This window comes from Alligator mississippiensis, chromosome 4 (genome assembly GCF_030867095.1).
Source record: "Alligator mississippiensis isolate rAllMis1 chromosome 4, rAllMis1, whole genome shotgun sequence".
In the NCBI taxonomy this organism is placed as follows: Eukaryota; Metazoa; Chordata; order Crocodylia; family Alligatoridae; genus Alligator; species Alligator mississippiensis.
The window spans coordinates 91,686,515-91,699,640 of record NC_081827.1 but is presented as its reverse complement, the minus strand read 5'-3'; the positions used below and the strand labels follow the sequence as shown (position 1 = coordinate 91,699,640).

The window sequence follows — 13,126 nt, the reverse complement described above, 5'->3', positions numbered from 1 at the left end:
GAGTGTAATACCACAGGATACATGCATCTATTAAAAAATTATAAGGTGATCCAGTGCTATAGTAATGAGGGCTATATACGTTCCATGGATTGATTTTTATTTAAGAACCTGAGTTGGGACAATTTAAAGAACTTCTCACTTACAGTCAGATTTGGCCACCCTTACAGTGAATCATAACTCAGTTGTTGACTAATCTCATTGAAATTAGGTCCTAACAGGTCAAAAGTAAAGGTGAACTGATATATTTTTTTTCTGCTCCCTTCTTTTTTCCAGGACCTTGCCAGATGGCAGTGCTCCAAACAGTATCACAGCTGGATTTATCTAAAGTCCTGCCTCTAGGTCGTCAGCACAGTCTGTTCAATAGCCTTGAGGTTGTATTGAAAAACATGGGACATCTGATCAGTCAGTATCTATCTGAAATTTTGCAGATTTTACTGTGTATGACAGCAACCATATCCTACAGCCTTCAGCAAAGAGAGAAGGTAAGAAATGCACAGTATTCAGTGTGTGTGTGTGTGTGGTTCTGCCCCTGTTCCCCTCCCAACTATTTTGATATAAACCAGGGGCAGGCAAAATATGGCCCACAGGTCAGATCCAACCTGCCAGACATTTTTATATGGCTCTTGATACCTCCCAATGAATTGTGCCCTGTCCAGCCCTTCTGCCCATGAGGATAGAAGCGAGATGCCCACACATATGCACACCCCCCAATATACCCTATTGTGCCTCATTTCCACCCTCTTGCAGAGAAGGGCCCAGCCAGCAGCAGCATCCAGGTGGGGCTTCTGCTACAGCTGCTCCATGGGAATCTGCTTGGTTTCCCTGATGTGTGTCTCGCTCTGGGCAGCATGTAGGGAAGTGGTGGGGCCGGGAGGGGTGAGGTGGAGTTGCAGTTGGGCAGAAGCACGAAGCCTGTGCCCAAGGGGGTGGCAGGAGCGTGGAGTTTGGCTGGGCAGGGTGTGGGTGTGACGGAGGGTGGGGGCTGGGGGGCACACAATCCCCCCACATGGCATGCAGCCCCTGTTGCCCGCAGCAGCAGCAGGCAGGTGCTGCATGCAGGGGGCAAGGAGTGCAGCCGTCCTGGCTACCTGTATTGCTGGGGCCACCTGCCTATAGCTCCTGCACTCGCACTGGGGGAAGCCCCACTGGGTACCAGTGCCTGCACCGGACACGAACACCCTGAGCCCCCGCCTGTTGCTGCTGCTGGTAGCTGGGGCTGCACACCATGTGAGGGGCCCCACACCTCCCACCCTCCATCACAGCCCACAAACCTCACACACCCACACCTTGCCCCTACAGCCCCCCACATATACATATACCCCTAAATACCCTATGTCCCTCCCACACACCCACACTTCCTCACAACCCCCCCACACACACCCACACCCCACCATGCACACATCCCTCCCCACCCCACCATACACATATCCCCAACCATACTCCACACACAATGTAAAAGAGTGAGACTTCATTTTTGCGTTATTATGAAGTTCTTTCTATATACAGGGCACAAACACAAATCAAGACAAGTATTTTTTGTAATAAAATTAAAATACGTTATAATAGGTGTTCGACTTCTAGTGTATGATTTGGTTTTTTTCTGGTTCTAAGGTGGCAACCCCCTCAATACAAAAGAAGTATTTTTGGGGGGGCAAGGAGAGGGACTTCTGGTGGCCGGGGTCAGGGAGCAGGACTTCTGGTCCCAATATAGCAACCAGCAGGTGGGGCAGCTGTCAAGGGGTGGGGCTACACATGCGGCCCTCCACAGCTCACCAAAACTCATTAAGCGGCTCTCCAGCCAAAATAATTGCTGCTGAAATAAGTATAGATGCATAGACCAACAGCGTTAGTCTTAAAATGTGGAAGTATTCAAGTAGAAGTAGTGATTCTTGAATCTGTATTTCAGCCAGTGCTTAGTAGTTCAGACTAACACTAAATTTCAAATATATTAAGAAAAAACAGTGCAGGTCAGTGATGCTCTTTTCTATATGCAAGGAAAAAAAACAGGATTAGATCTGTCCATGAATAGAATTAGAATTTGACTAGTTTTAATTTTTTTTGTAAGATTGTGTGCCAGTTACTGTTGTTCCCTGTATGCTTTACTAAATGGTGTAGCGCGAGCCGGTAACAAGAAGGAGGGTAATTTTAGAATGGCAGTACTCCATGATCTAAATTACAATAGGGGATTACGTGTACCTACAAACATTAAATCAAGGAAGACAGAATTTTGAAAGCAGTTTAATTCATTTATGGAGTAACGCCTTTTGTAGTCATAGTTATTTAGTAATGCTGTCTCATTGTAGCAATTGTAATTGAGTAACTCTTTGGAGGGGTCACTTGTGCTGCCACACTGTCATTTGTTTAACTTAATTTAACGTTTCATTAGTTAGCGAGGTGTTAAAAGCTCAGCAAAGACTGTGCAAAATCTGTATATCCTTGATAATTATTACAAGATGTTCCTATGGGTTCCATGTATTGCAGCATAATCTTGCCCAAATAGTTAACTATCTACTTTGATAGTTTTAAACTGAGTTACAGTTTTACTGTTTTCTGCTATTTGTACTCAGCATGGAATTGCTCTGTGTCTTTTCAGGGGAGTGGCAGAACAACTGCTGCAAACTCATATTTACCTGGATGTAGGAAGCAGGTTTTGTTGAAGTTCCTCTTTTACTCCAGTTCACAATATCAGAAATAAGGCCAAACACTATTAGAACAGCAGTCCTGCAGGGTGTGCTCTTTATAATGACAGCTGAGGAACGGGCTAGAGAATGCTCAGATGTTTTTCTAGTCTTTTTTTCCCCTTAATCTTTTCCAAAATACACTTGCTTTCTGGGTCACTGCTAGGTTAGCAGTGGAGGTGTATGGTAGAAAGTAAGTTTTTCAAAGTTGTCTTAATCACTTATGGGACTCAGTTTTCATGATTTACCACGAGACTAAGTGCCTAAGTTATATTTGATAGTAGGACTTGTGCTTCTTTGTCAGCTAGGTTCTTTTGAAAATGTTACTCTCACCAAGAGGACACCATTATATGACATTTCTTGCATGCAACTCTCATCTTTTTCCCCTGAAATCAGCCCCAATTGGGGAGCATGTATTTATTAAGTGGGGAAGCTGGTTTTTTGTGTTGGATAGATGTACCCAGCTATAACTCGGGGAAAATCTTTTTTCCCCCCCTTTCATTTTGCTTTTCTAAAACAATGTGCATTGTGTATTCAGGGCCATGTTGTATGTGAGAAAATACAGTCATTTTATAACAGATGTGTGGGTTAATGGGTGTTTTACCTCAAAGTTTTAAGTCTTTCATAAGAAAAGCTATACAATGTAACCTGTAATGCTTGTAACTAAACACTATAGCCCTCTACCATCCTTGTAGAAAAAATATTCCCACATTCACATTCTCTGTTCGCCCCCATGCTTGAGTCCTTTTCCTCCTCCTAGTAGGTTTCCATGCACTAAATGAATATTGACTTTTAGGAGCTTATTTTTGTTGTATTCTTAGAGATCCTCAAACTTGAATTGTTTGGTTGGAGGTAGACTACGTAGATTACTTGCAGCTGCCTGCCATCTTGTCTTCAAATGCTGTAATTTGATTTTAAAAGGTGTAATTAGTGTTTGCAGCATTTTAGGCCCCAGTCCTTCAGCAAGCTGCATAAGAACTTCCATTTACCAGGTTAAACCACAGGTCCATCTAGCCCAATATTTTGTTTCACACATTCAAAAAGAGTGGAGGAAGGGAAACAGGTCATGTCCAAAATTGTATACCCACTTGTCTCTTACTGCAGCTTCCAGCATTCAGAGTTTTAGGAACTCAGAAACTGCACCCCATCTACCAGATTTGGTCCCTATTGATGGACCTTTCTATCATAAATTCATCCAACTCCCCTTTGGAGCTGGAGAACTTTTGAACTATCAGCCTCCATAGCATTTTGTTGCAATGAAATCCAAAAGTAAATTATGCTCTGCATGAAAAAAACAAAACAAAACTTTCTTTGGTTAGGAATCTGCTACATAATAATTTCATTTTATAGCCCATATTTCTAATATTGTGAAAGTGCTTAAATAATAAATCCCTATATATTTTTTTCTGTGCCATTTATTCTTTTGTGAACCTCTTTCTTGTCTGTCTGTCCCCCCCGTCATCTCTTTTCTATGTTGAAAAGTCCTAGCCTGTTTAGTTTTTCCTTGTATAGAAGCCCCTCCGTGCCCCTGATTATCCTTTCTGTCTTTTTGAGGAAAACAGGAAAGCTCACAAACTCTGGCAGGTTAAGTATAAAAGTGAAATAAGGCAAGCCAAAAAAACAGAATTTGAGGAGCATCTAGCACAGGATGCTTAAGTTAATAGTAAAAAAAAATAATTTTTAAATACATCAGAAGCAGGAAGCCAGCTAGAGAACCAGTGGACTCATTAGGCAACTGGGGTGTAAAAGATGCCATTCAGGGATGAGACATCCATAGCAGAGAAGCTAAATTAATTGTTTGCATAAGTATTTACTGCAGAAGATACTGAGGAAATTCCCCATGCCAGATCAATCCTTTCTAGTAGATGGGTCTGAAGAGTTGGATCACACTGAAGTAACAGCAGAGGCAATTTTGGAACAAATCAATGAACTGAATAATAACAAGTCACCAGGACCAGATGGCATTTGCCTTAGAGTTCTGAAGGAACTCAAAGGTGAAATTACAGAATTACTGGCAATAATATGTAACAGATCACTACAAATGGTCTCTGTGCCAGAGGGCTAGCAGGTTGATAACATAACACCCATCTTCAGAAAGGGATCCAGGGGCAATCCTGGGAACAGACCAATACGTCTCACTTCCATCACTGGCAAGTGTAGAAATTGTAATAAAGAATAAAATCACCAGTCACATGGGCAAATATGTTCTGCTTGAGAAGAATCAACATGGTTTTTGTAAAGGGAAACCCTAGCTTACCAATTTGCTGAGTTGTTTGAGTGCATCAGCAAGCATGTGGACAAGGGAGATCCTGTTGACATAATGTATTTGGACTTTCAAAAAGCATGTGACTAGGTCCCTCACCAAAGGCTTTTAAGAAAACTGCATGGCCATGGACTAGGAGGGAAGGTTCATTTGTGGACTGAGAGCTGGTTAAAAAAATAGGAAGCAAAGGGCAAGGCTAAATAGTCACTTTTCAGGATGGAGGGAAGTCAGAAGTTGGGGTCCTGTAGGAATCTGTGCTGGGCCCTATTTTGTTCAACCTTTTCAATGACTTGGAAGTGGGGGTACACAGTGAAATCTTCAGGTTTGCAGATAATACCAAATTATTTTGGGTAATCAGGTCCTAAGAGAGGAGCTTCAGAAAGACCTCATCAAGTTAAGTGAGTGGGCATAAAAATGGCAGATGAATGTCAGTGTTGACAAGTGCAAGGATAATGCACTTGGGGAAAAATAACCTCAACTATATGTGCACAGTGCTGTGTTCCGAATTAGCTGTTATGACTCGGGAAAGAGACCTTGGAGTTACTGTAGATACTTCTTTAAAAACATCAGCTCAGTGTGCAGTGGCAACCAAAAAGGCCAGTAAAATGTTAGGCAGCATTAAGAATAGAATTGCAACAAGATGGAGAATATCATTGTGCCATTATATAAATCTATGATGTGTCCACATTTTAATACTGTGTGCATTTCTGGTTTCTGCATCTCAAAAAGGATCTAGTAGAGTTAGAACAGGTACAGAGAAGGGCAACCAAAATGATCAAAGGCCTAAAGCAGTTGCCATACCAGGGAAGACTCAAAAGGCTATACCTCTTCAGTTTGGAAAGAGGAAGGCTGAGGGCAGATATGATAAAAGTCTATAATATGAAGGGTATGGGACTGAACAGGGAACTGATGTTCACTAAGTCCCAGAACACCAGAATGAGGGGGAACCACTGATATTAGTAGATGACAGGTTTAAAACTAAGCAATTTTTTAATCCAGTACATAGTTAGCTTGTGGAATTAATTGCCACAGGCAATTAATTGGTGGAGGCAGATAGAACAGCCAGGTTCAAAAATAGACTGGATAAATTCATGGAAGATGGATCTGTTAATGTTAATGAGTAGAATAGTTGGAGCTGTTTCCTCTAGCAGCTGTAACCTAATAAATGGTGGGTGCTGCGGAGGGTATCAAATTAGGGGATAGATCACTCTAGAGATGCGCAGTTCTAAGGTCTCCCTGTATAGCTACCACTTCTGCCGCTGTTGGAGACTAGGATACTGGGCTAGATGGACCATTGGGCTGACCCGGTATGGCACTTCTTTATATTCTCTGTACCTTTTTTAGTTCTTCTTTTTTGGGATGATAGGACCAAAATGGCGCATAATATTCAAGGTGTGAAAGCACCATAAATTTATAAAGGGACATAATGAGATTTTGTTTTGTTTACAATTTCCTACATTATAATTCCTAATGTTTTATTTGCCTGTTTGACTGTTGGTGGATGTGGAAAAGTGGGTATCCCCGCTAGCCGCAGCTAGCCCCCCCCCCCCCCCCCACCTGCTTTTGGGCATGCTGCCTACTCGTCTCACCTGCCACACCTTGTTGGAAAATAATAAGTTGATAAATAAGGCGGGAGGCTGCCCATTACTGCACCCCCATATTTGGGTGTGTCTGCAGCTCCGTACCTCCCCTACACCATGGCCCAAGCCTCGCAGATGGCATCCAGATGTTCCCGTGTCCCCAGCCTACAGCCAGAGCATACTTAGGTGACGCTGTCAGGCCTAGGTCACACACATTCATACCGCCTGCCTCTCACCCTGGTCTCACTCACTCCACCCTCTCTCACAGGATCTCTTTCTCACATTGACAACTTATGCCGCCTTGCTCCCTCTTGGAGCGGGTACCCTTTGGTCATCAGCTTAGCTAGTCCCTTCCTTGGGTACCAGATGTACTGTCTGTTGGGCCTCTCTTGTGACCCTCACCGGGGTAGTGGCCAGCCAATTACCCAACCAGGTCTAAGCACACTCGGGGCCCCTTTTGGGGTGACACTCAGGGTCTGTCTGTGTACTGGGCCCTCATCCCTCTAGTTCTTCTCCCCCTCTACTCGGGGCTCCACACCATCCCCTCCACTGGGGTGGGCTCAGGTGGCCGTAGCCGTGCCTGGCCCCCGCTACCTCTGGTGGCACCTGACGCACCCAAAAATGAGGGCTGGGGTTAGGGTGCCCCGAGCCGCCTTTCACCACGGTGGTAACTGGCCTGGCATTTCCTGGGGGCTCCTGCGCCACTGAGAGCCCCACCAGGCCACCCACTCCTGGCAGGGTGTGCTTTTAGGTCATGTCCAGGACCAGGAGCCTCTTAGCCATCCCCTACAGCTCCTCCCTTACCTCCAGGTGATACCAGCACCCCTGGAGTGAGGCAGTGTTGTTGCCTGGCCTTCCAGCAGCAAAATGCCCTGTTTATATGGGCAGCCCTGAATCCAAAATGACTACCCTCATCAGGCACCTGCCAGCTGCTGTCTTCTGGCCCTTAAAGTGGCAGGCACCTACAGCGCCCTGCCACAGTGGACACGGCACTGATGTTTTTAACAAACTGTTCACCATGACTCCAAAAGCGTTTTCCTACGTGGTAACAGCTAATGTAGAACCCATTATGGTATATGCGTATTTTGGGTTATTTTTTCCTCTGTGCATTAGCTTTGCACTAACCAGCATTGAATTCAATCTGCCCTCTTGTAGCCCATTTGCTCAATTTTGTAAGATCCTTCTGTAACATTTTTTGGTCTGTTATTGTTTCTACCACTCTGAATAATTTCATGTCATCTGCAGACTTGGCCACCTTGCTATTCACCCCCTGTCCAGATCATTTATGAATATATTAAATAGCACCAACCCCAGCACAGATGCTCAGGGGACCCCACAGTGTATTTTTTTTTCCATTCTGCAAGGAAAGCTACATGCTAATAGATAGTTGTGTCCCTGTGGAATCCCAGTTAAGCATAATGACCCAGTGGTGGATTGGGCCTTTAGTCAGAAAACTGAAATTTTAGAAAGTAAAGGGGTTGCTGTTGTGAGCAATTTACTGTCGAAAATCATACAATGTTTCCGGCAAGAGTCTTTCTTGCAACTGACATAGTATAATATTTCATTTCAGAGTAATTAACCATTTCTGCTATGTTATAAGGAGATTGTAGTAACAATGAGGTGTTTTTGTCTTTACTTTTTTTCCCCAGATCCAACTAAGGTTTATCAACCCATTAAAAAATTTAAGGCGTCTTGGGATCAAACTCATAGCTGCGTTTTTTTCTGATTTTGAGACCTACACCTTTAGCTCGGAAGAGACTGATGCAGTTTTTCATGCAGTTATCTGGCCCCAGGTAACACTGAGCAAAATAACTTTATTCTGTGTGTTTTTTGTGTAATGCGTGTGGTTCAGAAATGGACAGATCTTATTTATTTGCATTGTTGTATGTGTGAAGGGCCAGACTGGGGCTCAGTAACAGGACCAAGTACCTTATTAATGCTGCAGCTTCTTTGTGTTCAAGCTTCAACATAAAGTACTGACAGATTAATATGGCTAAAGTTAAAACTGTATTTCTGTTATCAAAGACCAGAGGCAGACTACTTGCTTTGACATTTCACAAGGAACAAGAGAGTTTGTTAAATGCCTAATCTGTCTGATGTAAAGTGTCTGAGTACTTCGACTTGGAAAATATCTAAATAACATAAAATAGAATGTTGATAAAATAACCGTTCCTGGTCTGTGGTCTGTCTTGACTTAAAATCTGTATCTCTTAAGCCATTTCATGTTGCTTATTTATTCCTTCCTTGTTTCTTTCTTCTCTCAACAATGGTATGTTAGATGCAGCCAAATAGCTGATAAATTAGCTATATGCAAATGCAAGTTTGTGCACCTCAACTGGTTGGGGCAGCAAAAGTTTTCCATTACTGTCTGTCCTCTCAGACTATCAGCTGTCTCTTTTTATGCCCAGCACCAGTTCAGCCAGTTCAACAAAGGATTAAGCATGTGTTTGAGTCCCACAGACATCAAAGCGTATGTTTAAAGTTCAGTGTGTCAGCAAGTAAATTGGAGGTTTGATGGTAGCACAGAGCATTGTATTTGGAAAGCACTGGGGAGATGATTTCTGTAAATAGCACTTCCTGGTTTAAAGAATTTTGCTGATCTCCTGCATGACCTAATGTATTGAAGTGAACAGCACTTTCTCCCTGGAGCCATATTATTTTATCATAATCCAGTAGCTCCCTCTAGGGGGGATGTGTGTCATTGAGCAGCATGAAGATACTTTTTTTGACAGAAGAATCCGTTGATTTTTTGTGCATCACTTAAATGCGTTTAATAAGTTTATGCCTGAAATTGGGTTTTTATGATATTAACTGCTGTGAAATCTGCTGCTGAGAGTTGGCATTAGTAGCCAGCCTAGCAGAATAACCATAGGACTGTGTTAGCAATTCCTTTTTATATAAGATTTGGGAAGATACTTGGTTTCAAGGACCAAAAACGTGCCTTCCATTTTTTTTAACATCTCCAAGTTTTCTAGGACCTTGATTGTAGTGGGCAATTCCTATCATTGCCTCCCTTTCAGTTATGCATTAACACCAAACTGGATGGGATTATGAACACTCTAGAGGGCAGGGCTGTGATCCAGAATGACCTGGATAGGCTGGAGAAATGGTCCACAATCAATCGGGTGAGATTCAACAAGGACAAGTGCAAGGTCCTGCACTTGGGATGGAATAACTGCATGCACAAATACAGACTGGGGAATCACTGGTTTGGTTGTAGTACTATAGAGAAAACCTGGGGGTGATGGTGGACCATAAACTGAATATGAACGAACAGTGTGCTCTTGTTGCAAAAAAAGCCAAAGCATCCTGGATTGTGTTAACAGATCAGTCACTTACAAATCAAGGGAAGTGTTTCTTCTGCTCTGTTCAGCACTGGTGAGGCCTTACCTGGAGTACTGTGTCCTGTTTTGAGCTCCACACTTCAAGAAAGATGTGGACAAGTTGGAAAGAGTCCAGCACAGAGCAACAAAAATGATTAGGGCCTAGAAGACAAGACTTGAGGAAAAGCTGAAAGAACTAGGGTTACTGGTTAAGCCTGGAGAAGAAAAGAGTAAGGGGGGATTTGATAAAAGTTTTCAAATACCTTAAGGATAATTAGAAAGAGGATGGTGATGGGCTTTTCTCTGTGGATGTATGGGAAAGGACTAGGAGCAATGGACTCAAACTGCAGCAGGGGAAATAAAGGCCAGAGATTAGGAGGAACTTTCTGACTACAAGAGTGGTCAGACATTGAATAGTCTACCTAGAGAGGTTGTGCATTTTCCATGCGTGGAAGCCTTCAAAGCAGGTTAGACAGACACTGGATTGTGGTGGTTTAGTCAGGGATTATCCTATTTTAAACAGAGGGCTACACTTGATGACCTTGTGAGGTCCCTTCCAGTCCTGCTTTCCTTTAATCCTAATTTCCAGTTCAGACTAGTCCATTCTAACCCCTAATCTTAGCATTGTGAGATTAAACCAAAGAACATGATAGACACCCCACTACTGCTGCTCAAGAACAGCATATAAATAATTGAGAACTCCATACTTGTGCTGACATGGATGAAATGCCTGCCAACAAGAATGCAAATTTGAGATATATTGTCTAATACTGTATGGTAGGCAGGGAGAATGCAAAAAAGACTCCCTGATAGCGATCAAAAATGGTAGATGGTAAAATCGTAGCATCCAGTTTTTACAGTAAAACCAGATGTTTTACTTTTAGTAGATACCAAACATATAGCAGAGGTTCAATGAGTTTGTTAAAAAACATTCACAGGGAACTCTTTTATTATGATAATAGGATATTCCAGTATACGTGGCCATACTGTTTTGTTTGTGATTTATCCTCTTTTAGATCAGCAGACTTGCTTCTGAGAGCCAGTATTCTCCCACTCTGCTGCTCAAACTCATTCATATCTGGAGCAAGAATCCCAGGTAAATGTCCTCAAGATTAACCTGTCGTGTCTTTTAACACACCACAAAGTTGGTCATATTATTCTTCCTTGCAAGCTCAGAGAAACGGTTCATTTTTCAGGATGAGATGACTGTAAAGAGTAGTGTTTTTGTTAACATGTAAACTTACAAGAGTGTAATGTTATGCTTGGTTTCCAGTTGTTTCCAGTATTTTATATAGAATTATTAAGAAGGGGAGGGAGTGTAGAATATGAAATGCATCAGTACCCAAGTTCCAGCCACTCTTATTTAAACTGCAGACTTCACTTTTCGGTACCATTTTCTGGAATGTAGGTAAAAACCTGGACCTCAATCCTGGAAATACGTAATATGCTGCACTTTAAACATGCATTAAGTGTTTGCAGGGCTGTGAGTTTTAGGTCTGTTTTTTTTCCAAGGAATCAACAGATTCTAGAATAACCATATTGTCAAGCACGGTCTCCTCACCCTTCTCCCAGACTGCTGGGTAACATTTCTAATAACAATCCCAATGTAACTCCTGAGTTTTCTGGCTTGCGAAAAGTTTCCCCTTGCAGTAGGAAAAATTATCAGCGATGCAAATCTGTAGACCAAATCTTGTTTTTTGAGCAGGGAGGGATGACCTAGTGGAAGGTAACTGTGTCATAGCTAAACCACTTTAAAATAGAAGTCTTGTATCTTTATACTTCACAAGCCTTTTGGTTTGTTGAAGTTTTGTGGTGGTTGCTGAAGCCCCTTTATCTAATGTTTGTTTTTAAAATAATATGCATGAATTGGCCACAGTGGAAGTATATGCTGAAACCATATTGAAAGCATAAATCAGATCAGAAAGTTATTCTTCAGGCATTAAGTGAGAGATGTTGTCCCTATTGTCTTCAGTGATTTTCAACTTTCCTACCAATGGCCTCTTTATTTCTGCCACGAAAGGAACAAATAACTGTTAATTGTAAGTTTCCTGTCCTGTCATCTGAGGTCTTACCTCAAGACGTACCATTATCGCAAATATGAAACTTTTTTTCTATAAGAATAGACTTGGGCCATTAGAATGTAATATTTTGTATTAGTTTCCAACAGGCTGTAGAAAGGACATCACTGTCTTTGTTTTCATATGTGACTTTGTAGAAAAAAGTATGTGTAAAAGCTTAGGTTTTGTTTAATTAACTTTGAATTTTTCTTTTTTGGTATCTGTCATGCAGGTACTTCCCTTTATTGGCCAAGCAGAGACCAGGACACCCAGAATGTGATATACTGTCAAATGTCTTTGCTCTGCTCTCAGCCAAGAGCCTGTCTGAGCCCACAGCCAATGTTGTGATGGATGTGACTGACAGTCTCCTCAACAGCCCAGAGTTTGAACCCACAGAGTTGCTTCCTAGTTTGACTGTGAACGACTGTGTTTTCAAAGACACTGATGAAATGACAGAAGGTATGAATGAATTGTAGAAAGAATGATGAGGGAGCGAAACAGACCCATGAGCAGATGTTCCAGATTGCAAGAGTATATTATTTATTCTCAGTGTTTGGAAGGGATGCCTTCTGGTAGTAAAAATCTCCTCGTGGAGTTTTGTCTTGCCTTAGCATAAATCTTTAATTATAATTATTCCTTGGCAGACACATTCCATAGCTCTGTGCCAGTCTCCGACATCCAGAAAGATTTGTTCTCTGTCTAGGGCAGGGGTAGGCAACGTTTTTTGGCCAGAGTGCCAAAAAACACCACAATGCCTACTTTGGAAGGTGCTGGAGTGCTGGCATGCCAGAAAAACAAAATTAAGGCAGGGGGTACATGGCAAGATGCCCTGCTGCCCCATGCCCCCCACCCAAAGCCCCTGCCCCCCAGCCTGGGCTCTGTGGCTGTCAGCAGCTACCCCGGTTCTGGGTAGCTGCTGGAGCCCAGGCTGCTCTCAGCAGGGCTTGCAGTGTCCCAGCTGCCTGCTGGGAGCAGCCCAGGCTCCCGGCTGGCAGCATCGCCAGAGCTGGGGCTGGCTGCAGCCAGGAGGCTCCAAACAGCTGCGCCGGGCTCCGGAGCCCTGGCATCAGCTCTGTACCGGCGCATGCAGGCACGCCTCAGAGCGGGCAGTGGGGGAGGGGACTGAGGCCCAATCTCTCCCCCGCTCCCAGCACAGAGCTGGGCTCTGGAGCCTGGCGCAGCTGTTTGTAGCCAGCCTGGGCTCTGGGCAGCTGCAGCAAGCAGC

At 43.2% G+C, this 13,126-nt stretch overlaps 1 protein-coding gene across 1 annotated transcript in view; it reads left to right on the top strand.

The window, feature by feature from the left end:
- Positions 1-13,126, top strand: part of UTP20 (UTP20 small subunit processome component) — a 102,080-nt gene that overhangs the window by 43,009 nt on the left and 45,945 nt on the right. Inside the window, exons 27-30 of the mRNA XM_006261164.4 lie at positions 274-482; positions 8,171-8,314; positions 10,861-10,940; positions 12,134-12,360. Of these exons, the coding sequence (XP_006261226.2) occupies positions 274-482; positions 8,171-8,314; positions 10,861-10,940; positions 12,134-12,360 (660 nt within the window). The remainder of the gene's footprint in view (positions 1-273; positions 483-8,170; positions 8,315-10,860; positions 10,941-12,133; positions 12,361-13,126) is intronic.